This window comes from Hemiscyllium ocellatum, chromosome 34, assembly GCF_020745735.1.
Source record: "Hemiscyllium ocellatum isolate sHemOce1 chromosome 34, sHemOce1.pat.X.cur, whole genome shotgun sequence".
NCBI classification, from domain to species: Eukaryota; Metazoa; Chordata; class Chondrichthyes; order Orectolobiformes; family Hemiscylliidae; genus Hemiscyllium; species Hemiscyllium ocellatum.
Window position 1 is genome coordinate 39,344,110 of NC_083434.1, and position 27,254 is coordinate 39,371,363.

Consider the following 27,254-nt stretch of genomic DNA (forward strand, 5'->3'; position numbering starts at 1 on the left):
AGTCAGATACTGGGTGGCCGCAGGGGCCACACTCGTCTCTATTTTTTTGCATAGCATCTGGCTAGTCACTTGACAGTTTTATGTTTTTAAGAATTGAAACCCGGTTTACATATTGACATACTGAGCTGAAGCCAGAAGGAAATTGGAAATAAGAGAAATGTGAAGAGCTAATGAAATCAGCACGCGGGTTTGTTAGCGTCACCCCCCCTCCGGGTATGGGTGGGTGGGTGAGTTGAGGGTGCTATCGCCAGGTTGTCCCAGACCAAGTTCAAAGAGGCAGGGGGCCGTGGGAACGTGTGGTGGCCCCTTTAAGAGTCCAGCCCCAGGCCGCGCATTGATCGCCACTGATTCCCAATGAGACCTCTCGCCGCCTCTGTAACCATCCACTGCATTCTTCCCTCCCCCCACCACCTCCCAGGGTGTAGTCCTTCAGCTTTCTCCAGTCAATGCCCACCCTCCAGGGCGAGAGGAGGTGGCTTAACCCACTCAAGAGAGTGAGGCGGGGGGGGGAAACTTTTCTGCAAACTTTCCTGCAAACTTTCTAGAAAGTTTTTTAGAAAGTTGGGAAACTTGTGCAAAAGGGCGCAAGGTTAAGGGGAAGGAGTGAGTGTGTGAGTGGAGAGATAGACAGTCTCTCTCTCTCTCTCATTCTGGGCAGCAGGGGGATAAAGAGGCTGCAGTTACGGAGTTCCCAGGCCACAGTTAGCACAGCAGGACTCCAAACTGGAGTACACTCTTCTAACTGGGTGTTACCGTCAGAATAAAATCCTCCACCTCTCCCTCAGGAGTTCACACACTGCTGCTTCTTCCATTTGGAGTTGGTTTTAGTTTTGTTTCCTCCCAGCCTGGTTTGCTGCAGTCAAGATTTTTGTTTGGGGGGAGCAGTCGACATGGATAAATACGAGGATTTGGGGCTGGAGGCCAGTAAATTCATCGAAGACTTGAACATGTATGAAGCTTCCAAGGACGGGCTGTTCCGAGTCAACAGGGAGACTTGCAAGCCCGAGTTTGAGGAGACCCGGCGTGTGTTCGCCTTCAAGATGAACAAGATCCATCAGCAGAGGCAGCAGGAGATGGCGAGGATGGGGCTGGCCGCTCCTCCCGGCAGGATGAACGGCGCCTTCCCCAGCCTGCAGCCCCCCGGTGAGTCCGAGCGAGCCGCCCGCCTCCAGAAGCGCTTCAGCGGCGACGGAGCGGCCAAGCCCCCGGTCTCCGGAGCTGCGGGCTCGGCTCCTCCCGAACCTCACCGGCTCACTCGCTACCCTCAGGACCCCAGCCTCAGGACCGGCGCCGAGGGAGAGGACCCGGGCACCAGGCACACGGCGTCCACTCGGCCCGACTACCCCCAGTCTAGCCCCCGGTCCAGTTGGAACCAGTCGGGGGTCTCCAGTCCCAGGTCCAGTGTGATCACCGGTGATCCAGTCCCTTACAGCCCCACCAAGGGGGTCCCAGATCAGACCCACTTGGGTAACCTCAAATCTGCCCCCAGCCCCAGATCCAGTCTGATCTCCAATGATCCAGTCCCTTATAGCCCCACCAAGGGGATCCCAGATCAGACCCACATGGGTAGCCTCAAATCCAGTCCCAGATCCAGTGTGATCTCTGGTGATTCAATCCCCTATAGCCCCACCAAGGGGATCCCAGATCAGACCCACATGGGTAGCCTCAAATCCAGTCCCAGATCCAGTGTGATCTCTGGTGATCCAATCCCTTATAGCCCCTCCAAGGGGATTCCAGATCAGACCCACATGGGTAATCTCAAATCTGCCTCCAGCCCCAGATCTAGTGTGATCTCCGGTGATCCAGTGCCTTACAGCCCCTCCAAGGGGATCCCAGATCAGACCCACCTGGGTAGCCTCAAATCCAGTCCCAGATCCAGTGTGATCTCTGGTGATTCAATCCCCTATAGCCCCACCAAGGGGATCCCAGATCAGACCCACCTGGGTAGCCTCAAACTTGCCCCCAGTCCCAGGTCCAGCCTGTTCCAGCCCAGCCCCGCTGCCCCAGACCGATCCCAGGAGCAGGAGGAGCCCCCGCAATGTCTGCTGGAGTCCCGCCCGGCCACTCAGCCCGAAGGGGATGCTGACCCAAGGGGAGCTGACAGTGGCCGAGGGGGCAGACACCAGGCCAGCCCAGGCCAGAGCCAGCTCTCCCCGTTCCCGCAGGATCCAGATTGTCAGCCAGCACCTGGATTGCCCGAATCCCGCCAGGAATCTAACCCCAGGGTCCGCCTGCCCTGTCAGACCCTCCATGTGCAACCGTCCACTGGACCATCCAGGGCTGAACTCAAAGTGGAAGCTCTCACCCAGCGTCTCGAGCAGGAGATGGATGCGAACCCTAAGGCAGAGTATTTTGGTAAGTTTCTTCATCCAGTTTCTGGGGGAGGTGTATTTCTGTTAACTACAGGGAATTGATCCTTCTAATCATTCCAGATCATGTCCTTGGAGAGAGTGGGTGGGAATGAATTCCTCAGCTAGTGTCCACTGTGAGGGTTCGCCTCTGAGCCATGAAAAACCCGTCACATTCGGACATGTGCGTGGATAGGAAAGGTTCAGAAAGATGTGGGTCAAATGCAGTGAAGTGGGACGAGTTCAGTTTAGCATGGCCAAGTTGGGTCAAAAGGTCTGTTCCGTGCTCTATGACTCAGTGGCACCCTTTGACCCTCTCCATCTCAGAGCATAGGAGCAGGAGATTGCCATTCAGGCCTCGAGCCTGCTTCTAGGAGAAAGTGAGGGCTGGAGATCAGACCTGAAAATGTGTTGCTGGAAAAGCGCAGCAAGTCAGGCAGCATCCAAGGAACAGGAGAATTGATGTTTCAGGCATGAGCCCTTCTTCAGGAATGAGAAGAGTGTGCTGGATGGCTGGAGGAAGAGCGCCTCATCTTCCGCCTAGGAACCCTCCAACCACAAGGGATTCACTCAGATTTCTCCAGTTTCCTAATTTCCCCTCCCCCCACCTTGTCTCAGTCCCAACCCTCGAACTCAGCACCACCTTCCTAACCTGCAATCTTCTTCCTGACCTTTCTGCGCCCACCCCCACACCGGCCTATCACCCTCACCTTGACCTCCTTCCACCTATCGTATTTCCAACGCCCCTCCCCCAAGTCCCTCCTCCCTACCTTTTATCTTAGCCTGCTTGGCACACTGTCCTCATTCCTGAAGAATACCCGAAACATCGATTCTCCTGCTCCTTGGATGCTGCCTGACCTGCTGCGTTTTTCCAGCAACACATTTTCAGCTTTGAGCCTGCTCCACCATTTAATGAGATCGAAGCTGATTCATGGCCTAACTCTGTATATACCTGCTTGGGTCTGTGTCCCTTGTTACCGTTGCTTAATAAAAATTTGTTGACTCAGATTTAAATCTAACAATTGAATTTGCATCGACTGGTGTTTGAGGAAGAGAGTTCCAAACCTCCACTACTCCTTGTGTGTCTAGTTGCTTTCAAACATCTCTCCTGAACGGTCTCGCCCTAATTCTTAGACTGTGCCCTCAGTTCAAGAATCTTCAGTCGGTGGAAATAATTTTTCATGATCTACTTATGGCTGCACCAGAGTCCGAGTTCAATTCCACCCTCGGGCAACTGTCTGTGTGGTGTTTGCACATTCTCCCAGTGTCTGTGTGGGTTTCCTTCGAGTGCTCTGGTTTCCTCCCACAGTCCAAAGATGTGCAGGTTAGGGTGGATTGACCATGCTAAATTACTGAGTGTGTTCAGAGATGTGTAGGTTGGGTGCATTAGTCAGGGGTAAATGTAGAATAATAGGGGAGGGAAAAAGGGTTTGGGTAGGACACTCTTCGGAGGGTCAGTGTGGATTGTTGGGCCAAAGGGCCTATTGCCACATTGAAGGGATTCAATGTTTCTCTCCTCTACCCTGTCTTTCGCTGTTAATATTCTGAAACTTGATTAGTTTGCCCCTTAACCTGATCCACTTTGTTTTCCTCCTCTCTCAGCATTTATCGCCCATCCCTAATTGCTCTGGAACAGGTAGCAACAGGCTAATTTTGTGAATCACTGCAATCCTCGGGGTGTACCAGTAAGTCCCCATCGTCCCAGAGGGCTACACTGTCATTAGCGAGGTGACCGGTGGTGTTTTACCCTGAGAGTCACTGCATCCCGCCCTCCCCCAGGGGTGGGGTGGTGGAATCGGGAAGTAATGTGGGAACCTAGGCGGGTGTGGGGATTGAACCTGGGCTGTAGATGTCACCCTGCATTGCCTCCTAACCAGCCATCCAACCAACTGAGCTTAGCCACCACTATGAGGTGCAGGGTCACCTGCACTGCAGGTAGGAAGGGAGTTGTAGGATTTTGAGCTGGCAACAATAGGGATGGTGCGTCCTTTGAGAGGAATCTCCGTTCCCTCGCGTCCGCTGACTTTTCTAAAGTCAAACCTCAAACGACACCAGGTTTTTCCACCCCAGCCTGAGTCTGGCATCTCCACATCTTGTCTAGTTGGTCGAGTTTACTGGTTTGGGGGGCTCCTTGGAAACTGACTGCAGTTCATCTTGTAGGCGGTGCACACACAGACACTGGCTTCGGTGCCTCCGTGTTGGAGGGAGTGGACTCGGAAGGTGGCCGATAACTTGAGTGTTGCTAAAGTCGAAACAAAACGTCATCATGAGAAGCAAAAAAAAACCCCAAAGAACTGCAGATGCTGGAAATCCGAAACAAAAGCAGAAATCGCTGTGAAAGCTCAGCAGGTCTTTTTGGAGAGAGAGAAGGCAGAATTAACGTTTCACGTCCAGTGACCCATCTTCAGAATTGACAGTTGGACCTGCAGAGTTTTTTTTCAGCAATTTCTGCTTTAGTTTCCTCTCACGATTAGTGGAGTCTGGTGTTGTATCCCAGCAAGTTGCGGTCGCAGTTTGCTGATCTCATCAATTGCATGTTAGAGAGATGTGATCATTCCACATGAATAGTTGCAAGGATTACATATGAGACTAGCCAGATAACTGATCCCAGAAATGTATTAATAGTGCATGTGAAACATACATAGAGGGACTTGAGCACAAACATTCCAGTGCATTACTGAGGGAGGGCCACACTGTAGGAGTTCTGGATAAGACCTCACGAGCAATAGATGCTGGTCAAGCCCAAAATAAAGGCAACGCACTGTGGATTCTGGCAATAAAGTCAGAGATGTACAGCATGGAAACACACCCTTCAGTCCAACTTGCCCATGCCAACCAGATATCCCAATCTAATTTAGTTCCATTTGTAAGCACTTGGCCCATATCCCTCTCAACCCTCCTATTCATATACCCCTCCAGATGCCTTTTAAATGTCGTAACATACCAGCCTCCAACACGAGTATTTTGCATCAGTATTTACTGTGGAAAAGGATATGGAAGATATAGATAGGATAGGGAAATAGATGGTGACATTTTGCAAAATGTCCAAATTACAGAGGAGGAAGAGCTTAAAACGTGTAAAGGTGGATAAATCCGCAGGACCTGATCAGCTGTACCCTAGAACTCTGTGGGAAGCTAGAGAAGTGATTGCTGGGTCTCTTGCTGAGATATTTATATCATCGATAGTCACAGGTGAGGTGCAGGAAGATTGGAGGTTGGCTAATGTGGTGCCACTGTTTAAGAAGGGTGATAAGGACAAGCTAGGGAACTATAGACCAGTGAGCCTGATGTCGGTGGTGGGCAAGTTGTTGGAGGGAATTCTGAGGGACAGGATGTACATGTATTTGGAAAGACAGGGACTGATTAGGGATAGTCAACATGGCTTTGTGTGTGGGAAATCATGTCTCACAGACTTCATTGAGTCTTTTTGAAGAAGTAACTAAAAGATTGATGAGGGCAGAATGGTAGATGTGATCTATATGGATTTCAGTAAGGCGTTCGACAAGGTTCCCCATGGGAGACTGATTAGCAAGGTTAGATTTCACAGAATACAGGGAGAACTAACCATTTGAATACAGAACTGGTTCAAAGGTAGAAGACAGAGGGTGGTGGTGGAGGATCGTTTTTCAGACTGAAGGCCTGTGACCAGTGGAGTGCCACAAGGATCGGTGCTGGGTCCTCTAGTTTTTGTCATTTACATAAATGATTTAGATGCGAACATAAGAGGTACAGTTAATAAGTTTGCAGATGACACCAAAATTGGAGGTGTGGTGGACAGCGAAGAGGGTTACCTCAGATTACAACAGCATCTGGACCAGATGGGCCAATGGGCTGAGAAGTGGCAGATGGAGTTTAATTCAGATAAATGCGAGGTGCTGCATTTTGGGAAATCAAATCTTAGCAGGACTTATACACTTAATGGTAAGGTCCTAGGGAGTGTTGCTGAACAAAGAGACCTTGGAGTGCAGGTTCATAGCTCCTTGAAAGTGGAGTCGCAGGTTGGTAGAATAGTGAATGAGGCTTTTGGTATGCTTTCTTTTATTGGTCAGAGTACTGAGTACAGGAGTTGGGAGGTCATGTTGCGGCTGTACAGGACATTGGTTAGGCCACTGTTGGAATATTTCGTGTAATTCTGGTCTCCTTCCTGTCGGAAAGATGTTGTGAAACTTGAAAGGGTTCAGAAAAGATTTACAAGGATGTTGTCAGGGTTGGAGGATTTGAGCTACAGGGAGAGGTTGAACGGGCTGGGGCTGTTTTCCCTGGAGCGTCGGAGGCTGAGGGGTGACCTTATAGAGGTTTACAAAATTATGAGGGGCATGGATGGGATAAATAGATCACGTCTTTTCCTTGGGGTGGGGGAGTCCAGAACTAGAGGGCATAGGTATAGGCTGAGAGGGGAAAGATATAAAAGAGACCTAAAGGGCAACTCTTTCACGCAGAGGGTGGTACGTGTATGGAATGAGCTGCCAGAGGAAGTGGTGGAGGCTGGTACAATTGCAACATTTAAGAGGCACTTGGATGGGTATATGAATAGGAAGGGTTTGGAGGGATATGGGCCGGGTGCTGGCAGGTGGGACTAGATTGGGTTGGGATATCTGGTCGGCATAGACGGGTTGGACCGAAGGGTCTGTTTCCGTGTTATACATCTGTATGACTTCCTCTGGCAGCTCCTTCCACACACGCACCATCCTCTGTGTGAAATAGTTGCCGCTCAGGTCCCTTTTATATCTTTCCCCTCAAAATCTGAAATAAAAACAGAAAATGCTTGGGGAAATTCAGCAGGTCTGGCAGCAACTGCAGAGAGAGAAAAACAGAGTTAATGTTTCAAAGTCCAGTGACTCCTCTTCAGAACTGAAAGGTGTTAGGAAATGGTGTATTTTATGCTTTTGACAGAGGGAGTGAAGGGAACATCGTGCAAAAGACAAAGGGGTTGCTGGTTCATGAGAGAGAAATAGAGATACAAAGTGGATATAAATGGACTGGAATGGTTTGTCTCCGCTGAAAGCAAAGTGAACAAGATGAACCTTTTTGACGGGGGGGTGGTAGAAGAGGGAAAGAAGAATGTCAGTAAATGGTCAACAAATGTTATTTGGTCAGACTGTGAAGTTGTGGAATTCAGTGCTAGAAGCTGTAAGGGTACTTCAGTGAAAATGAGGTGATGTTCCTCAAATGTGTGTTGTGCTTTGGAATGCTGCAGTAGGCACAGGATGGAAATGTTACCCTGAGAGCACGTGGTCGATGGAAGCAGCAAGCGGCTGGCAGGTCCGGGTCAGTCCTGCAGACAGAGTGGGGGGGTTCTACCAAACAGTCACCCAGTCTGTGTCTGGTCTCACCAGCGTAAAGGAGACTGTGTTGTGAGCAGCGGATACAGTAGATCAGATTGAAGGACGTACACATAAACCTTCTCCAGGGAATCTCACTGTGTTCAGAGGAAGGGTCACTCGACCCGAAATATTATCTGACTTCTCTGGAAGGTTTTGTTTTGGCGGGGGCGGCTTTGGACGTTGAGGAAGTAAATGAGTAATCACATAGAACATAGAAAATACAGCGCAATACAGGCCCTTCGGCCCTCGATGTTGCGCCGACCATAGTCTACCTAACCTACACTAGCCCAATAACCTCCATGTGCTTATCCAATGCCCGCTTAAATGACCATAAAGAGGGAGAGTTCACCACTGCTACTGGCAGGGCATTCCATGAACTCACAACCCGCTGAGTAAAGAATTGTTACACCTTGTGCAATTGCATAGGGCACTTCCTGTCAATGAATAATTTTATCAAATGTCCAGGTTGATTTAGTGGGAAGATGCACAGGTTAGGCTGGGGACACTCTGACAGAGCCTTGGCTGGCCCAGAGGATCTGGAGTCGGTGTTTCGGTGAGCCCTGGCTGAAGAACTTATTTTCATCGCGGTTCAATCCACCTCCTCCACCGGATGTAAAACTCGCCATGACCACCACATCGAAGATGAGTGAGGGAGCTCGGTCTCTGGTCTGCTGGTCAATATTTATCTCTCAAAGAACGTCACAAATAAAAACACTTCATTCCCACTTCATCCCAGTCTGTGAGAGCTTGAAAGCAGTTTCATGACAAGTAATATATGTCGTTCATTCAAAACTGAATAATAGAGGCCATTCAGGCAATTATGGCTGTGCTAGTTTTTTTGGGTAGATGTAACAGAATAGTTCAACTTCTTCTGGCTCTCTTTAAACCCACTCTCACCCCTCCATCCTCCAAAGTCATGTTCCTCATCCTAGTGACAATCGTTTTAAGAGTAATGCAACTACAAAGATACAGCCACACAGTACAGCTCCCATCCACGGGGAATTGTTCTGCCTTTGCTTTGCAGCCTGAATCTGGAGTCCAAGCCTTCGAGTGAGATTAAAAAGAACTGCGGATGCTGGAAACTAAAACCGAAATTACTGGAAAAGCTCAGCACGTCCGGCAGCATCTGTGCTGAGAAATCTGAGTTAGCGTTTTGGGGTCGAGTGACCCTTCCTCGGAACGGAGTGAGATTCCCTGGAGAAGCTGGTTTAACCTCACTTTGGTTTGTGATTAGTTCAGGTTGAAAATGAAACTTTTCCAGGTTAGGATTGAGGTCAAAACTGAGAGTGCAGTTACAGTGGGCCCGGTGTATTCACACAGTGACACCGCAATGCGTGCTATGAGCAAAATGTAATTGTTTTCTGTTTGTTAATGAGAAAGAGGTTGGTCCTACGTTTATTACCCATCCCTAATTGAGTGTCTTGTGCGGTCATTTCAAAAATCAGTTAAGAGTTCACCACATTGCTGAGGGTCTGGAGTCACGTGTAGGCCAGACCAGGTAAGGATGGCCGATTTCCTTCCCTGAGCGTGATTAGATTTGATTAGATTCCTAGTATGGACACAGGCCCTTTGGCCCAACAAGTCCACACCGAACCTCCGAAGACTAACCCACTGAGACCTATTCCCTTGCCCTATATATATCCTTGACTAATGCGCCTCACACTACGGGCAATTTAGCATGGCCAATTCACCGAACCTGCACATCCTTGGGCTGTGGGAGGAAACCGGAGCACACGGAGGAAACCCACGCAGACACGGGGAGAACGTGCAAACTCCACCCAGACAGTTGTCTGAGGCGGGAATCGAACCCAGGTCTCTGGCACTGTGAGGCAGCAGTGCTAACCACTGAGCCATCGTGCCACCCCTGCTATCGTGATAAACATTCATTTGAATCACATGAGTGATTCAAATGCATGTTTATGACAATATTAGTGGTTACATGGTCACTATGAAAAAAGCTTTTAATTCTAGATTGCTACTGATTTCAAATTTCACCAATTGCTTCGGAATTGCAACTTGTGCCCCCAGAACATTACAATAAAGACAAAAGATTGCAGATGCTGGAAATCTGAAACAAACACAGGGAATCCTGGAGGAACTCAGCAGGTCTGGCAGCAGCTGTAGAGAGAGAAACCAAGGTAACATTTGGAATCCAGTCTGACTCCTCCTCTCCATTATGTCTGTTTCTCTCTACAGATGTAGCTGCGGAAAGGGTGTTCCCCCTTGTGGGAGAGTCTAGGGACAGAGGGCATCCTCTCAGAATAAAGTGTCGCAAATTTAAAATACAGCTGAGGAGGAGTTTTCATCTCTTAGGTTGTGAATCAGGAAATTTTCATCAGTTAGAGAAGAATCGAAGGTTGTGGGGACAAGATAGGAAGTTGGAGTTGAGGATTATTGATCAGCCGTGATAGAATTGAATGGCAGAGTGGACTCGAGTTGAATGACTGATATCGACTCCTGCATCTTTCGGTCTTCTGCTGCTGGATCTACTGGCTATCCACATCATTTTCTGTGTCTGTTCCCCAGAATGTTAGCCAAGACGCCACTCTCTCTCCCCAAGTATCACTGCTCACTGTTTGTTGCTCCCACACTCAGCTTAGCCTGTCCTTTATGTAAGATTAAGCTGATGATTTTGTGTTCAGTTACTGTGCTGGAATTAAAGCTGTACCTGTTTTAAATGTACTCTTGTTCCTCCCCTTTACAGTAACTAGATTCATGGGAAGAATACATTTTACTAAGTTGAGCTTGCTAAATTTGGCAGAATTCCTGAGGTTAAAATCCACTGCCTGACAGCTGAAATTTGGGGATCCTTTGTATAACTATCAAATAGACAGATAACGTGTACTGTTCTGATGTTTATTGGAACCTTGTACATAGGAAAAAACCAAAAACATAGGAAATTGGGGCAGGAGTAGATCTTTTGAGCTTGCTGCACCATTCAATACATTTTATTTATTTTAATGTATTTCCATTCCCTTGTAATGTTAGATTCTATGGGTACAATCCAGTCATTAGGTTGTAATCACCTTCCCTTAGTGTCATAGCTAAAGCTGCTAGTCAGACGCAGTTGATTAGAATTCTCTTTGTTCCTGTTCTGTTGTTGGGAAGTTTCTGTCTTGCAATAAAAGCCCCACCTCTTTCAACGGAAAGTGATCCTCACAAAACATTTGCCTTTTGTTGTCTCTGAAAGACCATCGTCTTTACGCTTTGAAAGTATAGAACCATAGATTCTCGTGAGTCTCAAGAATTCAGGTGTCTCTCAGTGTGACCATAATGTGCTTGGCTTTTACCTTGTTTCTGGTGGTGGTGGGGGTGGGGGGGTGGGGTTGCTTTTTGGACTGGAGGCCTGTGACCAACGATGTGCCACAAGGATCAGGGCTGGGTCCACTGTTTGTTACTTATACAAGCCATTTGGATCAGAATTTAGGCATGGTTAGTAATCTGAAGATGACACCAAAATATGTGGTGCCGTGGACAGTGAAGAAGATTTTCTCCGAGTACAACAGAACCTTGATTAGATGGGCCAATGGGCTGAGGACTGGCAGATGGAGTTTAATTTAGATTAGTGTGAGGTGTTGCATTTTTGGTAAGGCAAATCAGGGCAGGACTTATACAGTTAATGGTAGGGTCCTGGGGAGTGTTAATCGACTAGGAGAAAGTATGGACAGCAGATGCTGAAGATCAGAGTCAAAAAGTGTGGCGCTGGAAAAGCACAGCTGGTTAGGCAGCATCTGAGGAGCAGGAGAACTGACGTTTCGTGCATAGGCGTTTCGTCAGGAATTCCTGATAAAGGATTCATGCCAGAAACACCAACTCTCCTCCTCAGATGCTGCCTTACCTGCTGTGCATTTCCAGTGCTACACTGTTTGACTCCTGGGGAGTGTTGCTGAACAAAGAGATCTAGGGGTGCAAGTACATATTCCTGTCACAATTAGACAGGATAGTGACTGTGTTTAGCATTCTTGCCCTTATTGGTCAGTGCATTGAGTATAGGAGTTGGGATGTCATGTTGTGGCTGTACAGAACTTTGGTGGGGCCACCTTTTTCGAATATAGCGTGCAATTCTGATCTCCCTTTGAAAGGAAGGATGTTGTTAAACTTGAGAGGGTGAAGAAAAAATTGACAAGGATGTTGCTGGGATTGGAGGGTTTGAGCTCGAGAGAGAGGCTGGATAGGCTGTGGCATTTACCCCTGGAGTGTCAGAGGCTGAGGGATGATCTTATAGAGGTTTATAAAATCATAAGGGGTATGAATAGGGTGCATAGGAAAGGTCTTTTCCCTGGATTGGGGGAGTCCAGAACTAGAGGGCATAAGAGAGAGGAAAGATTTTTAAACTGGACCTGAGGGGTAACACTTTCACACAGAGAGGCCGTTACATGTGGAATGAGCTACCAGAGGAGTGGTGGAGGCTAGTACAGTTACAGCATTTAAAAGGCATGTGGATGGGTATGTGAATAGGAAGGGTTTATAGAGAGATATGGACCAAATGCTGGCAAATGGGACTGGGTTAAGTTAGGATAACTGGATGGATGAATCAGACTGAAGGGTCTGTTTCCTTGCTGTATGACTATACTCCTGAGGTTGTGACTGGCTTGGTCAGTATTGGTTGCTCGCTTCCAAGTGCCCTTGACAAGGTGGTAATGAGTCAATTTTCTTGAACCATTGCCATTATGGTACAATTGAGAGGCTTACTTGGTCAATTGAGAGTGCAGGAACATTACTGTTGGTCTAAAATCATGTAGGCTAGACCAGGTGAGGATGGTAAATGTCCTTCTCCTAAGAGACATTAGTGAATCAGATACATTTTCACAAGAATCGATTATACATTCATGGCAGTATGATGAGACCTAATTCCATATTTCTCAATTTGGAATTTGAAATAGTACCTCCAGCCATGATTGGATTTGAACCTGTATCTCCATAAACTGGGTCTTTGGATGACTAATCCAGTAACCATACCATCTCCACAGCTGGGGCTGCGATAATTGGCTCCAAACATTTTCCTTTGTGCTTGGTATGATTCGATCTCTGAAGGACAGGAATTGAGAGTCAGCCGATTGGGAGTTTGGTTAACCAATAGAGGTGTGTAAGAAAGGCAGAGTGTTCACTGCTCTTTGTTAGGAGCCACTTGGTTGACATTACTTTCCTTGAGGCCTGTATTCTGGTGATTAATGGAAAGTGTAAATGATACAGTTTGTGTTAAACAGCTCCCTCCCATTTCCCGGAGTATGTAACAGTGCAACCTTGCACCTCACTGAGCACAGGTTTATAAAATGCATTGTGTACCAGGAGATTTGCCATTGTTAACCAGGGCAGTTAACAAATGGTCATACCGGTGTCTAGGTAGATATTGGAGAACAAAGGTGCTCTGATTGTTGTAGTTTTAGTTACAGACTGCTCTGACAATCAGAAATGTTAACCCTGTAGGATTAGCTCGTGCAGGTGTAGAATGGGCAGTGCTATCTTGCTGTTTCTAAAATAGATTCCTGTTTCTCCCTGAAATGTGTCTTCTGTTTGTATGATGCCAGAGCTTTCCAGTCCCCAACCTGAGTGACCATTGTCCATGTGTGATCTCCAGCAGTGATTGGTTTAACTGGTTGCTTGTAGAGGGAACCAAACCCACCCTAATCCTGTCTTTACTCTGTGCCCACACATATGTTCCTTAAGCCCACGATTACACCAAACCAGTCCCCAGAGGTGACCTCGTGCATGAAGTGCAGAAAACCCGACAGGAAATATAGAGGTCAAATGGCATTTATTGCTAAAGGAATACAGACAGGGCTTGGGTTATAAACAGTGTCTGTTCAGTCAAAAGTTAAAACGAAATGCAAAACTGTTCATAAGTATAGGAGATGTTTGTGTGTTGGGTCTTTTAACAATACACCCCTGTATGGGGTTGCGTTTGTAAATTGAGGACTGTAGTGTATAAGAGTAAGGAGGTGTTGCTGCAACTCGACATAGCATTACTGCGACCACACCTGGAGTTTTGTGGACAATTTTTAGTCCCCCTTACTTGAGGAGGGCTGTGGTTGTATTGGAGGCAGTTCAGAAAAGGTTCACTAGATCTTGAAAGGGTGTTTGCGATGTATATGAGTGCGGGTTTGTCTTATGAAGAGAGATTGAGCAGTTTGGGCCTATACTCTCTGGAATTTAGAACAGGTGAGAGGAGATCTGATGCTAAATGGATTGACAACCTAGACATGGAAAAGATGCTTCCTGATGTGGGCAAATCCAGAATGAGAGGTTGTAGTCTTAAATAAGGGGTGTTCGATTTTAAAACAGAGAACAGGAGGAATTACTGCTTTGAAAGGTACATGAATCTGTGGAATTGATTAAATTTAAGGAGGGGTGAGACATTTTTTATGTGTTAAAGGTTTATGGAGAGTGTTAAGGAAGAGGACTTGAAGCTGTGATAAGATTAACCATGATTGCATTAAATGGCAGATCAGGCTTGAGGGGCTGAATGGCCTATTCCTGCTGGTTCTTATGTTTTTAACTTGCACTGTCAGTGCTACGTCATGTGATGTACTCACAACACTCTCCTTTTGCCTTGAGAATTGGCTTCAAACACCAACCTTCAGCTCCTAAATGAGGCTGACACTGCAGTGTAGTAGGAGAAAGTGAGGACTGCAGATGCTGGAGATCAGAGCTGAAAATGTGTTGCTGGAAAAGCGCAGCAGGTCAGGCAGCATCCAAAGAGCAGGAGAGTTGACGTTTCAGGCATGAGCCCTTCTGAAATGTCGACACTCCTGCTCCTTGGATGCTGCCTGACCTGCTGCACTTTTCCAGCAACACATTCACTGCAGTGTAGTAATCGGGGAGTGCTGTTGACTCAATATGTGATTATTTAGGGTGAGATATTTTAACCAAGTCTGCTTGCTCAGCTGGAGGTACAAGATCCCATGCTGCTGTGGAGGGTAGACAAGCCTGTTTTCCCTCGTTCATGTGTCTTGGGCGATATTCATCTGGAGCAGGTTAACTTGTTATTCATTCATTTTCTGTTTGTGCCAATAAATCTGTGCACGTTCATTTGAACAAATTATACTGAAGAAAGCCTCTGCACTACAGTTGTATAGTCTGATTTTTTTTTGAAACGTGGATTGGATCTTGAAAGGGTGTTTGTGATGTATATGAGTAAGGTGTGCTGGATGCCACATGTTTACACATTTACAGGGCTCTATTCTCTCTCAATAGAATGTTCTGCACCTCTGTCAACCGAACAAAAGCATGGGGTCAGCCATTTGCCATGGCAATGCCTTCACCAGTATCTGCCACCCAGTTCTCATCCAGTATCAACTGCTGTCCCTTTTGAAATTTGGTATTCTTGTGATCATGTCCTGATGACTGCGCGATAAAAACCTTTGGCAATATATGTGTTCCTCTCAGCAATACTCCTGTCCCTTTATACGACTGGGATTGGTTTTGCTCATGGTAATCTCCTCTGGTTGAGGAAGCAGTTGGTACTGATTTTGATCTAAGGATATTGGAGAACCCAGTGCCACCTTTTTATTAAGGTAGCAACAACTTGCATTGTTGTGGTGCCTTTCACAGAGAGAGACGCCCAAACATTTCTCTGCAAGTGCGTTATTGAACAAAGTTAGACGTTAAGCCACATCAGGTGTTAGTACATGTGACCAAAAGCATGTATTTTAAGCAGTGTCTTAACGGGAGGAGAGGAGGATAGAAATGGAGGCCATCTTGTTTGCCGCTTCGCTGATGGAGGCACTGATTTCTTTCCAGTCGTTGTTGGGAAACTGTTGACATTCCACATGCGTATATGCTAGGTGGTTGCCTTGGTTACAGCTTCTCACGGAAGTTTCATCATTGGACGGTGGCTAGGTTTGTTTGGGTTTGTGTGAGTCACATGATACACAAAGTGATTCAATTTGAAAGGTCGAATTTGAATGCAGAATACAGGGTTAAAGGCAGGATTCTTAGCAGTGTGGAGGAACAGCGGGATCTTGGGGTCCACGTCCATAGATCTCTCAACGTTGCCACCCAAGTTGATAGGGTTAAGAAGATTCCCTACAGTGTGGAAACAGGCCCTTTGGCCCAACAAGTCCAGACCAACCCTCTGAAGAGTAACCCACCCAGACCTATTCCTTGCTGACTAATGCACCTAATACTATGGGCAATCCTAATTGGCCAATTCACCTGACGTGCACATTTTGGATTGTGGGAGGAAACTGGAGCACCTGGAGGAAACCCATGCAGATGCTGGGAGAATGTGCAAACTCCACACAGACAGTCACCCGAGGCTGGAATTGAACCCGGGTTCCTGGTGCTGTGAGGCCGTTGTGTTGGCTTTCATTGGCAGGGGGATTGAGTTTAAGAGCTATGAGGTTATGCTCCAGCTCTATAAAGCCCTGGTTAGACCACACTTGGAATATTGTGTTCCGTTCTGGTCAAGTCATTATAGGAAAGATGTGGAAGCTTTAGAGAGGGTGCAGAGGAGATTTACCAGGACGCTGCCTGGGCTGGAGGGTATGTCTTATGAAGAAAAGTTGAAGGAGCTAGGGCTTTTCTCATTGGAGTGAAGAAGGATGAGAAGTGATTTGAGAGAGGTGTGCAAGATGATGAGAGGCATAGATGGTGGATAGTCAGAGACATTTTCCCAGGGTGGAAATATCAATCACAAGAGGGCATAATTTGAAGGTGTATGGAGGAATATTTAGGGGAGATGTCAGCAGTAGGTTCTTTAAGCAGAGTGGTGGATGCTTGGAATGCACTGCAGCAGTAATAGTGGAGTCTAATACATCAGGGACATTTAGGCGATTCTTGGATAGGCACACAGTACAATGAAGGGTATGTAGGTTTGTCTGATCTTCGAGTAGGATAAAAGGTCGGGCACAACATGAAGGGCCGACTATACCTCAACCTGTGCTTCCATTAAACAATGGCCGTCAGCCCCACAGCCATTGCACACAAATGGGAGAGTCCATCACCTTCCGGAGCTCTTGTAAATCTGGCATCTGGTTGGGTTGGGGGTGTCAGGATAAAGTTCCTTTTCCGTTGCGTGGATGTGCAGCTACTGGGAAACTCCCCATCGGTTGCTCCTCATGCTGATACGTGGCTTCCATCTGTAGGAACTGCCACTGCACGTAGGCTTTAAGGTGCGCACAGCGGCAGAGAAAATGACAGCAGCCTTTGGTCAGGGATCCTGCTGAGATGTTGTGGTCATCCTGCCTGCAGCTATTGTGTCAACAGGCAGGAGGCTGGACGAACACAGTAAGCCAGGCAACATCAGGTCCTGAAGAAGGGTTACACCCAAAACGTCAACTTCTCCACCTCCTGATGCTGCCTGGCTTGCTGTGTTCTTCCAGCCTCCTGCCTGTCTACTTTGGATTCCAGCATCTGCAGTTTTTTTGACTCTAAGCAGCTATTGTGTAGCTCATGAGCTTCCAGTATTTGCTTTCACTTCACATTTACAATGGTAAGAATGGGTGTTCATGTTTAAGATACACCATCTACAAGGCACAAGTCAGGAGTGTGATTGAATGCTCCCTACTTGCCTGGATGAGTGCAGCTTCAACGGCATTCAAGAAGCTTTGTAGCTCAGGTTGAGGTTTAGGGTGTAGGTTTGCTCGCTGAGCTGTAGGTTTGATATCCAGACGTTTCATTACCTGGCTAGGTAACATCATCATTGGTGACCTCCAAGTGAAGCGAAGCTGTTGTCTCCTGCTTTCTATTTATATGTTTGTCCTGGATGGGGTTCCTGGGGTTTGTGGTGATGTCATTTCCTGTTTGCTTTCTGAGGGGTTGATAGATGGTATCTAGATCTATGTGTTTGTTTATGGCGTTGTGGTTGGCCTCTAGGAATTCTCTGGCATGTCTTTGCTTAGCCTGTCCCAGGATAGATGTGTTGTCCCAGTCGAAATGATGTTTTTTTTTCATCTGTGTGTAGGGCTATGAGGGAGAGGGGGTCGTGTCTTTTTGTGGCTAGCTGGTGTCCATGTATCCTGGTGGCTAACTTTCTTCCTGTTTGTCCTACGTAGTGTTTATGGCAGTCCTTGCATGGAATTTTGTAGATGACTTTGGTTTTGTCCATGGGTTGTACTGGGTCTTTTAAGTTTGTTAGTAGGCTGGGACAACACATCTATCCTGGGACAGGCTAAACAAAGGCATGCCAGATAATTCCTAGAGGCCTGGCACTCCAACCACAACGCCATAAACAAACACATAGATCTAGATACCATCTATCAACCCCTCAGAAAGCGAACAGGAAATGACATCTCCACAAACCCCAGGAACCCCATCCAGGAGAAACATAAAATAGAAAGCAGGAGACAACAGCTTCGCTTCACTTGGAGGTTGCCACTGATGATGTTACCGAGCCAGGTAATGAAACGTCTGGATATCAAACCTACAGCTCAGCGAGTAAACCTAGACACTAGGCATTCAAGAAGTTTAACACCATCCAGGACAAAGCAGCCTGCCTGACTGGCACCACTTCACTCCCTCCAATACTAATACACAATGGCAGCAGTATGTACCATCGACCAAGGCTCCTTTCGAGAGCAAACCTGTGACCTCTGGCAACTGGATGGACAAAACCAGCAAACTAATGGGAACACCACCCTCTGCACATTCCCCTCCAAGCCACTCATCATCCTGACATGGTAATATATCACCATCCCTTCAGTTTTCACTGGGTCAGCACTGTGGGTGTCTTACATTGGCTCATGAAGGCAGCTCATCACCACCTTCTCAAAGCCAATTAGGGATGTGCAACAATTATTACTTCAGCTAGCGATGCCCATATCATGTGAATCAATAAAAATACACAGGCTTTAGAGGTGTTTCTGAGGTCAACAAACAACAACTTTCCTCCTTTAAGGATTTGGCTTGCTCCTGAATGTTGTTTACTTTTATCGTCCCAATCACCTCCAGCAATGATTTAAATGTCAAGCCAAAACCTCTGGTTGCTTTAACAATAAGGACTCATGACAGAAGAGGGTAAACTCTTGTCTTTTAACCTAACTGAAAGAAAAATTGAAAATGTTGGAAGCACACTTGGAACTGATTGGTCTGACTCATTGGAACAAGTACAGGATTTCTCCTGCCGTGATGACCTCCATCTTTCACCCCCAAAGGAGTGTGAGAATGTGTTTTGGTCATACTCTCTTTAGGACGAGGGTTGAGTGAGATCCAAACATGGTTTCACTTGGGGTCCTTTAACATATATTGGGCAGTAAAGGATAGGGAGTTCTTCACCATCTTTACCTCTTGAATGCTTCCTGCCACAACCAGAGTTCATCCATGATCCCTCCTTGTTCTCTGGTGCACACTATCTCATCAACATCGTGTGTTGACGGTGGACTGAGCCTGATTTGCATTGGGCTCTAACACATCGACCCCATCATGCCTACGGTGTTGCCAGGTCTCTCATGTTGGGCTATGGGGAGGATGCAGGTAAGTGGAGTTGATATGCCCATCAGCCATGATTAAATGTTGGCGTGGACTTGATGGGCCGAATGGCCTTACTTCCACTCCTCTGTCTTATGGTCATTCAGCAGCTGGTCTTGATGAGCCCTAATCCCCCTCCAATTAATCACAAAGTGAGACCAGTCAAACATAGCCAAAGCTTTTGGTTTGGGAGTGGTACAAATTCTGTTCGCCAACCACTAATTCTATCGAGCTAAGTGGCCGCTGCCTGAGGCTGGATCACATCTGTCCGTAACCCCGCTGACCCCACTCGAACGAAACTGTGTCCATCTCTGTGACTTCATTCCTCCCCACCATCCTGGTGAGACTTCACCCCCTCCTCAGTTTGTCGGTTACAGAAACCCGGTTACGTCACTCGCTGCCTTACAATGAGCAGCCTTTAACAATCTAGAACACTAGCCTTAGAATTTACTCCTGAAATCATCTTCACATCTTTATTTAAAAGCAGCCTGCCTCTCTGAATGATGCGTCTCCTGATTTTCTGGCTGTAGTTTTTTTTTGGTCTCCTGTGAAACACTTCAGGAGGCATTCCTGTGTCCAAGTGAAAATCATTCTCCATTGAGCCCAATCCTTTGGAAGGGTTAAAGAATCGCAGAAATGTTCTGGCACAATGGGCCATTCAGCCCGTCATCCCTGCACTGACTCTTCGAATGAGCCTCGTTACTCAGTGCCAAACTCCCACTTTTCCCTTTTGATGTAACTTTTCATTCAATTAGTTTAAGAATTGTATTTGTACTCCCTGCAGTCAGTAAACTGCTTCATTTAACAATTGCTTATATTATTATTTAGCTGAAAAAGGACTTTTGTTTCAATGTGAATCCCTCAAGGTATCAGATGTTGGAATTAATGTTGAGAAGTGGTTAGTGTTACTGGAAAATGGAGGGAGCCGAGCAATACTGTCTTCTGTGTCTGATTAAATATCATGGGTTACAAGCACTAGTTAGTCATGACTTAGCTCAAAGAATTTTGGCCGGGCCACCGTTACAAATTGATCTTTTGGCTTTTCCAGTCTGTCCTTGTCGTGAGCTGTTGAGTGTTGACCTTGAGCTACTGGATCAGTCGAAATAAGATCAAAGAGCAATCCTTTTCTGTTGATTTATTTTGAGACGTTAGTTTGATAGTCACGTAGAGTGTGAGCTCTCGGTTCTGGTTCATTGCTGCACCATATGTATGACCATCAATAGCAGTGTCACTACAGGAGCTAAAGCAATGCCTTGGGAATTTTCAGTGGAGGTTTGTCATCAACTTAGTGTTTGTTCCCTGCTGTGCCGATTGCCCTTGGGTGGGTGTGGGGGGTGTTGTACATGCTGCTCAGATTATATCCCCAGCAACAAATTCCAAGTCTACATGTAAAGATAGCAGAATTAACCCACTGGTCACATGGTTACCTCTTTCCTCTTACCCATAAAATGATAAAACTAATCTTTTCCCTGATACAGTGGCTCAGTGGTTAACACAGCTCTGAAAATGTGTTGCTGGAAAAGCGCAGCAGATCAGGCAGCATCCAAGGAGCAGGAAATTTGACATTTCGGGCATAAGCCCTTCATCAGGAGATTCCTGATGAAGGGCTTATGCCCGAAACGTCGAATTTCCTGCTCCTTGGATGCTGCCTGACCTGCTGCGCTTTTCCAGCAACACATTTTCAGCTCTGATCTCCAGCATCTACCGACCTCACTTTCTCCTCGAAGAGGTGAACACAACTCCCTCAGCAACAGGGACCTGGGTTCATTTCCCACCTCAGGCGACTCTCTGTGTGGAGTTTGCACATTCTCTCCGTATCTGTGTGGGTTCCCTCCGGGTGCTCTGGTTTCCTTCCACAGTCCAAAGATGTACAGGTTAGGTGGATTGGCCATGATAAATTGTTCATAGTGTTCAGGGATGTGTAGGTTAGGTGCATTAGTCAGGGGTAAATCTAGGGTAATAGGGTAGGGGAATGGATCTGAGTGGGATAATCTTTGGAGGGTCACTGTGGACTTGTTAGACTGAAGGGCCTGTTTCCACACTGTAGGGATCCTATGATTCTGTGCACTAGAAAACCTAAAGAAAATTTCTGTCTTGGGAGACAACCACATCTAAGAATTGGGGGTCATGGGATTTCAAAGGCAGGATCTGTGATCTGTGATCTGGGAAATCCATTCTGGTTGTCCCCTCACTGTTGTTAAATATAATCGGTGCGGGTTGTGTTGGATACTGGTGTTGAACGTACCTCTGTTTCCTGTTAATGAGCTGGTGTGTTCACAGTGACACCTGCTCGTAGCAGTAACACTGGCCAAGACAAGCAAGTAAATTACATTTACATTGTACCCATGGGGGATGAACTGAAGGGCATTGCAGCCAACAAGTTAGTATTCTCATTGTCGACATTTGGATGCTGCTGATGTGTTGGTGCAGTCAAGTTGTGAACACAGCCCAGACCATCACAGAAGCCAACCTCCCATCCATGGACTTTGTTTACACTTCTGGTTGCCGCGGAAAGGCTGCCAACATCATCAAAGACCTCTCCCTCCCCGGTTATAATTTCTCCCATCAGGCAGATGATACAAAAGCTTAAACACACACACCAACAGATTTAAGTACAGCTTCTTCCCCGCTGCTATTAGACTGTTGAATGGACCCCTCACATTTCAAATCTAATGTTGATTTTGTTTTTTGTGCACCTTCTTTGCACTCCTGGCTCTGTTCAATTACCCTGTGATCTTTGTATACTTTGCCTGTACTACATGCAAGGCAAAACCTTTCATTGTACCTCTGTATGTGTAACACCAATAAATCAAATCGGGTCAAAAGTCAGCAGCTGTTTGTACACAGGGTGTTAGAAACAGGAGGTTAAGAATTCCTTCCTGTCACCCTGTCATTTGGTGGCTGTGCTGTCAAACATCGATGTCCTTCACTGTGGACTTCCATCCTTTCACCTTGCCACCTTGCCACCTTTGTGTATCTCCTTCTTACTTAAAGCCTCTCTGAACATCTCAAATTTTGTTTGATCTGATTTCTGACTGTGTCTTAGAATGTCGTTCTTAAGCAGAGCAGCTGGAATTTTTTGGTGCAGCTGTTTCTCCATGTTCTCCTTGTCCAAGGGACTTCAGCCCGTTGTTTTGAGTTCTGTTTGTTGTGCAGCAGGAAGAGATCATCTGCTGGTGATCTGGGTGACTAGGGGGTCAGGTAGGATGTTCACGATAGACATTTTCCTTTTTTTGGATATGTCCAGCCTATAGGTTATTTCTGAGTTCTCTGATTTTAACTGTCAACCTCCTGCTTTGCTTAAAGTAAGGTTAAACTTTTTATTGTAGCCTTCATTTTACAATTTGTCTCAATAATCTGGCCTCTTGAACAACTTTGATTTTAATTGAGTGCTATGTCATCAGATGGCAGGCCCTAGGAACTGGGATGCCCCTTTCCCTCTTTTCTCCCCCCTCCCTCTTTTCCCCCACTCCCTCTCTTGCCCTCTTCCCTTGTCTCTCATCTCCCACTGAAGATGCTTCTAAAAACCTACTTCTTTGATAAAGCCTTTGTTCACCTGTCCTCGTGACTTGGGGTTGAGTCATATTTGATAAAGCTCCCATGGAACGTATTGGGATGACTTGCTAGGCTGAAGGTGCTACATAAATGCAATTGTCGAAACATATCGAGAGATGTTATAGGGCATCTGAACAGAGAAACTGAAATCGGTGACCTGTATGGTCTACTATAGCCTACTTATAAAAAATATTCTGTATCAAATTAATTAACTTTTAGATGGATGTTATGTTAGTAAGCAATGCTTAGGCAAAGTGTCGAATGGTTATAACATGACAGCATTGCCTTAAAAGTAAGAATGTAGATAAAGTGCAGTCAACTTTAACTTGGCACTCGGGGAGAATGTTTATCTAAAACTAGTGTAAATATTTCTTCACTTGGACCTAATTTGGCTGTTTCATGAATTTCAAACTTGTAGCAAACACACTTTTGTGATTGCGTTGGACATGGGTTGTGTTCACCTGAATTAAATTATTGGTTTTGCGAACTCATGTATTGCTCGGAGATATTACTTACAGATCTTTGAGCCCGGTGGGACTTAAACCCAGGTCTCCTGGCTCAGAACCTTTTTAGTTATTTGTGATCTATCTTGTCTATTGAGGTTGATGCTTGTCACCTGCACTTTGGTCTTCCCCCGTGTGTTTGAACAGATGTGGAAACAAAGCCCTTTCTCTGGACACATTAGGTCATGAAAACACTATGTTCTGCACCGCGGGTTAGCTTTCTGCATGAGGGGCTGGTTTCCTCTGCTGTGGAACTATTTAACACCTTCTTGTGCACTTATGACTAATGGATTTATTTCAAATCGATTTACAGCAGAACTAAAATGGTGCACAAACCAACTTTCTGCAAAGACATTAACCGCTGAAGTACCGGAAGGGATTAAAATTTGCAGCAGGGGCTGTATTCGTCAGAATTTAGAAGAACGTGGGGGCATTTTACATAAGCATAAAAAATTATGAAGGGGATAGATAAGATAGAAGCAGGGAGGTTGTTTCCACTGGTGGGTAAAACTAGAATTAGGGGGCATAGCCTCAAAGTAAGGGGGAATAGATTTAGGACTGAGTTGAGGAGGAACTTTTTCACCTAAAGGGTTGTGAATCTGTGGAATTCCCTGCCCAGTGAAGGAGTTGAGGCTACCTCGTCGAATGTTTTTAAGGCAAAGATAGATTTTGAACAGTAAAGCCCATAAAGGTTACGGTGAGAGGGCAGGTAGGGGGAGCTGAGACCACGAGAAGATCAGCCGTGATGTTATTGAATGGCAGAGCAGGCTTGAGGGGTCAGTCGGGCCTACTCCTGCTCCTAGTTGTTAAGTTCACCCTGAAAAAGTGTGACCTCTAGCTTTATTCAAATAATGTAGGGACTGAAGGCTTTTCTTGCCCATTGAAGGGGACAAAAATAACAAAGACTCGGATCACACTTTATTGGGATCATAAATCAAACTGGCGTTTGATCCAAATGTGACCTATTGTGAATGTGCAAAAAGGTCAGCCCATATGCATTTTGGGCATTGAAGAGGCGCTTGATAAATCCAGAGGGAAAACCAGTTTTACAAATCCGTAATCTTTGGAAACGAATGTGCTGGTCGTACTGGAGCACTGTGCTGAGGTTGTACAATGTATGTGTGTACAGTTCCCCTTTTTGCACATTTCACTTTATCCCCCTTCTGGAATATGTTTTTCCTTTGGTCATGAGAAGTTACAAAGAATCATAGATTCCCTACAGTGTGGAAATGGGCCCTTTGGTCCAATCAGTCCACATTGACCCTCCACAGACTATCCCACCCGGACCCATTCCCCTACCCTATTACCCTACATTTACCCCTGACTAATGCATCCTACATATTCCTGAGCACGGTGTGTTATTTAGCGTATTCAGTTCCCCTGACCTGCACATCTTTGGGCTGTGGGAGGAAACCGGAGTACCCGGAGGAAACCCACGCAGACACGGGGAGAATTTGCAAACTCCACACACAGTTGCCTGAGGCTGGAATTGAACCTGGGTCCCTGGTGTTGTGAGGCAGCCACCGTGCCCCCCCCCCCGACATTGCGTTGCACCAGTGCTTTGAGATTCGCAGCAGGATAAACCCGGGTGGTAATCAGGGCTCTCCCCATCGTTGAGGAATATCTTTAGTGTTCTGCATGTAGGCAGGCCTGCACATTCAGCTCAATGACCTTCAGGATGGTTAAGGCAGAGGGGGAGATCCTGGAGCCTATTCTGGCCAGAATGGAGACTGGACCCTGTGCTGCCAATATCACGGTGGCCCTCGCTTTCTGACCAGCCCAGTAACTAATCAAGGAGCCCGGGTGAATGCAAGTTTTGTTCCACAGCAATGGGCAGGGGTGGTAGAAGCTCTGATTTTCTATCCATCGCAGGGCTGACCAGCAATCTCCTTCCATCCAAGGGATTTGCAAATTGACGTTCAACCTGTTTGGTTGGGTTCTGAACACACATTCCTTACCCATCACCACCTGGAGTGAGATTCAGACCTGTACCTTCAGGCTCAGAGCCAGGGACACTACCCATTTTGCCCTCCCTTTCCCAACCCAGCGAAATAAACTCTTGTAGTTTGGTATTAATTTAGGGCAAAGAATGAACTAATCCTGATTCTAGTCAGCTGGACCTGGCAGGAAATGTCGAAATAGGACTTTGACAATTCACCTTGTAGTTGGAAAGATCAGGAAATGAGTTCACTTGTTTTAGGGAAACTGTGTTCATTTAAGATTGGTTTAACTCACTTGATTGTGTTGCTTGAACCTAGTAGACATGGTGACCAAAGATCATGATTTCTATGGTGTTCACCCTCTGCATTGGCAGGGTCAGGGTCCTCATTACTGTCTAATACTACCTTGCCCTGCCCGAAATCACAATTAATTATGGGGAGTACTTATTATGGGGAGTACATCTAATGTATCAGTACCTTATTTAGTCTCGGAATCTTCTTGCGGAGTGCTTTGGGACTTTACAGCAATAAAACAGCTATACAAATGCAAGTTGTCTGGAAGACCGACTTTGTAGGGGTCCACAAATGTTTCATAGTGGAGGTACATCGGGGAGAAACCCAATGCCAACATTTTAAGAGTATCCATCATAAGAGCGGCACAGTGGCTCAGTGGTTAGCACCGCTGCCTCACAGCACCAGGGACCCGGGTTTGATTCCCACCTCAGGTGACTGTCTGTCTGTGTGGAGTTTGCACATTCTCCCCATGTCTGCGTGGGTTTCCTCTGGATTGTGGGAGGAAACCGGAGCACCCAAAGATGTGCAGGTTAGAGTGGATTGGCCATGCTAAATTGCCCATAGCGTTAGGTGCATTAGTCAGGGGTAAATGTAGGGGAATGGGTCTGGGTGGGTTACTCTTCAGAGGGTTGGTGTGGACTTGTTGGGCCAAAGGGCCTATTTCCATACTGTAGGGAATCTAATCTATGTTATAAACATGATGTTTCAACTCTATGGAAATGTTTGATATTGATCACTGATGTGAGGAGATTCCTAATGGGGCGGAGTTTAGGTTATGGTACTCTTACTATTAGCCACTTGCCAGAAAGTAAGGTTTCACTTTTTGCTGTGAACTCAAATCGTAAACATCTGCATATGTGATATAGTCATGGACATGCAGGGAAACAGACCCTTCGGTCCAACTCATCCATGCTGACCAGATATTTTACCTAATCTAGTCCCAGTTGCCAGCACTTGGCCCATATCCCTCCAAACCCTTCCTATTCATATACCATCCATTTAAATGCTGTAATTGTACCAGCTTTCTCCACTTCCTCTGGCAGCTCATTCCATACACACAACACCCTCTGCGTGGAAAAGTTGCCCCTAGGTCCCTTTTAAATCTTCCCCATCTGACCTTTCAATCTAGGCCCTCTAGTTTTGGATTCCCCTACTCTGGGGGAAAACACCTTGGCTAGTCACCCTATCCATGACCCTCATGATTTTATCAACCTCTATAAGATCACCCCTCAACAACTGTTGTGATAAAGAATTCCACAGATTCACAACTCTTTCTAAGAAGAAATTCCTCCTCATCTCTCTCTTAAATGTGCGACTCTTTACTCCCCCAACCACCCAACTGGTGGTAGTAGCAGCAGTGGACAACAGCTCTAAGGTACACTGCAGTAACTCCACTAGATTTCTTTGACAGTATCTTCCAAAAACCAATCCTCTATCATCTACAAGGGCAGGGACAACAGCAGATGTACCACCCACCTACACAATCCTCTCTGTATCATACACCATCCTGACTTGGAAATATATCTCTGTTCCTTCCTATTTCTGGGCCAAAGTCCTGGAACTCCACCTTTTCACAGCTTTGTCCATGTCACCATATCCCAAGGGCTGCAGTGGTTCCTGATGGAATATTGCTGCCAACACCTTGAGGGTAGTTTAGGGTCAGATATCATGTGAACAGTCAAACAAAAAAAGACAAAAATTGACACTGAGCCAAAGGAGGAGAGATTGGAACAAGTTCTCATAGCCCCTTCAGAGGAATGGTTGTGAGTATTGTGTGTGAAGGTCTTCTGTCTCTATCTTAGTTGGGGACCACTTGAAGCATGGCATGCTGATGAAAGCATGCTACTGTTTGGAACTAGGTAGCCTAGTACTAGCACAGACATT

The 27,254-nt window shown here is 46.4% G+C and overlaps 1 protein-coding gene across 1 annotated transcript in view; it reads left to right on the forward strand.

Annotated features, from left to right (window-relative positions):
* Positions 1-411: 411 nt before the first annotated feature.
* Positions 412-27,254, forward strand: part of LOC132832257 (LIM domain-containing protein 1-like) — a 50,605-nt gene continuing 23,762 nt past the window's right edge. The window contains exon 1 of the mRNA XM_060850093.1: positions 412-2,355. Coding sequence (XP_060706076.1) covers positions 891-2,355 — 1,465 coding nt within the window. The 5' untranslated portion in view covers positions 412-890. The remainder of the gene's footprint in view (positions 2,356-27,254) is intronic.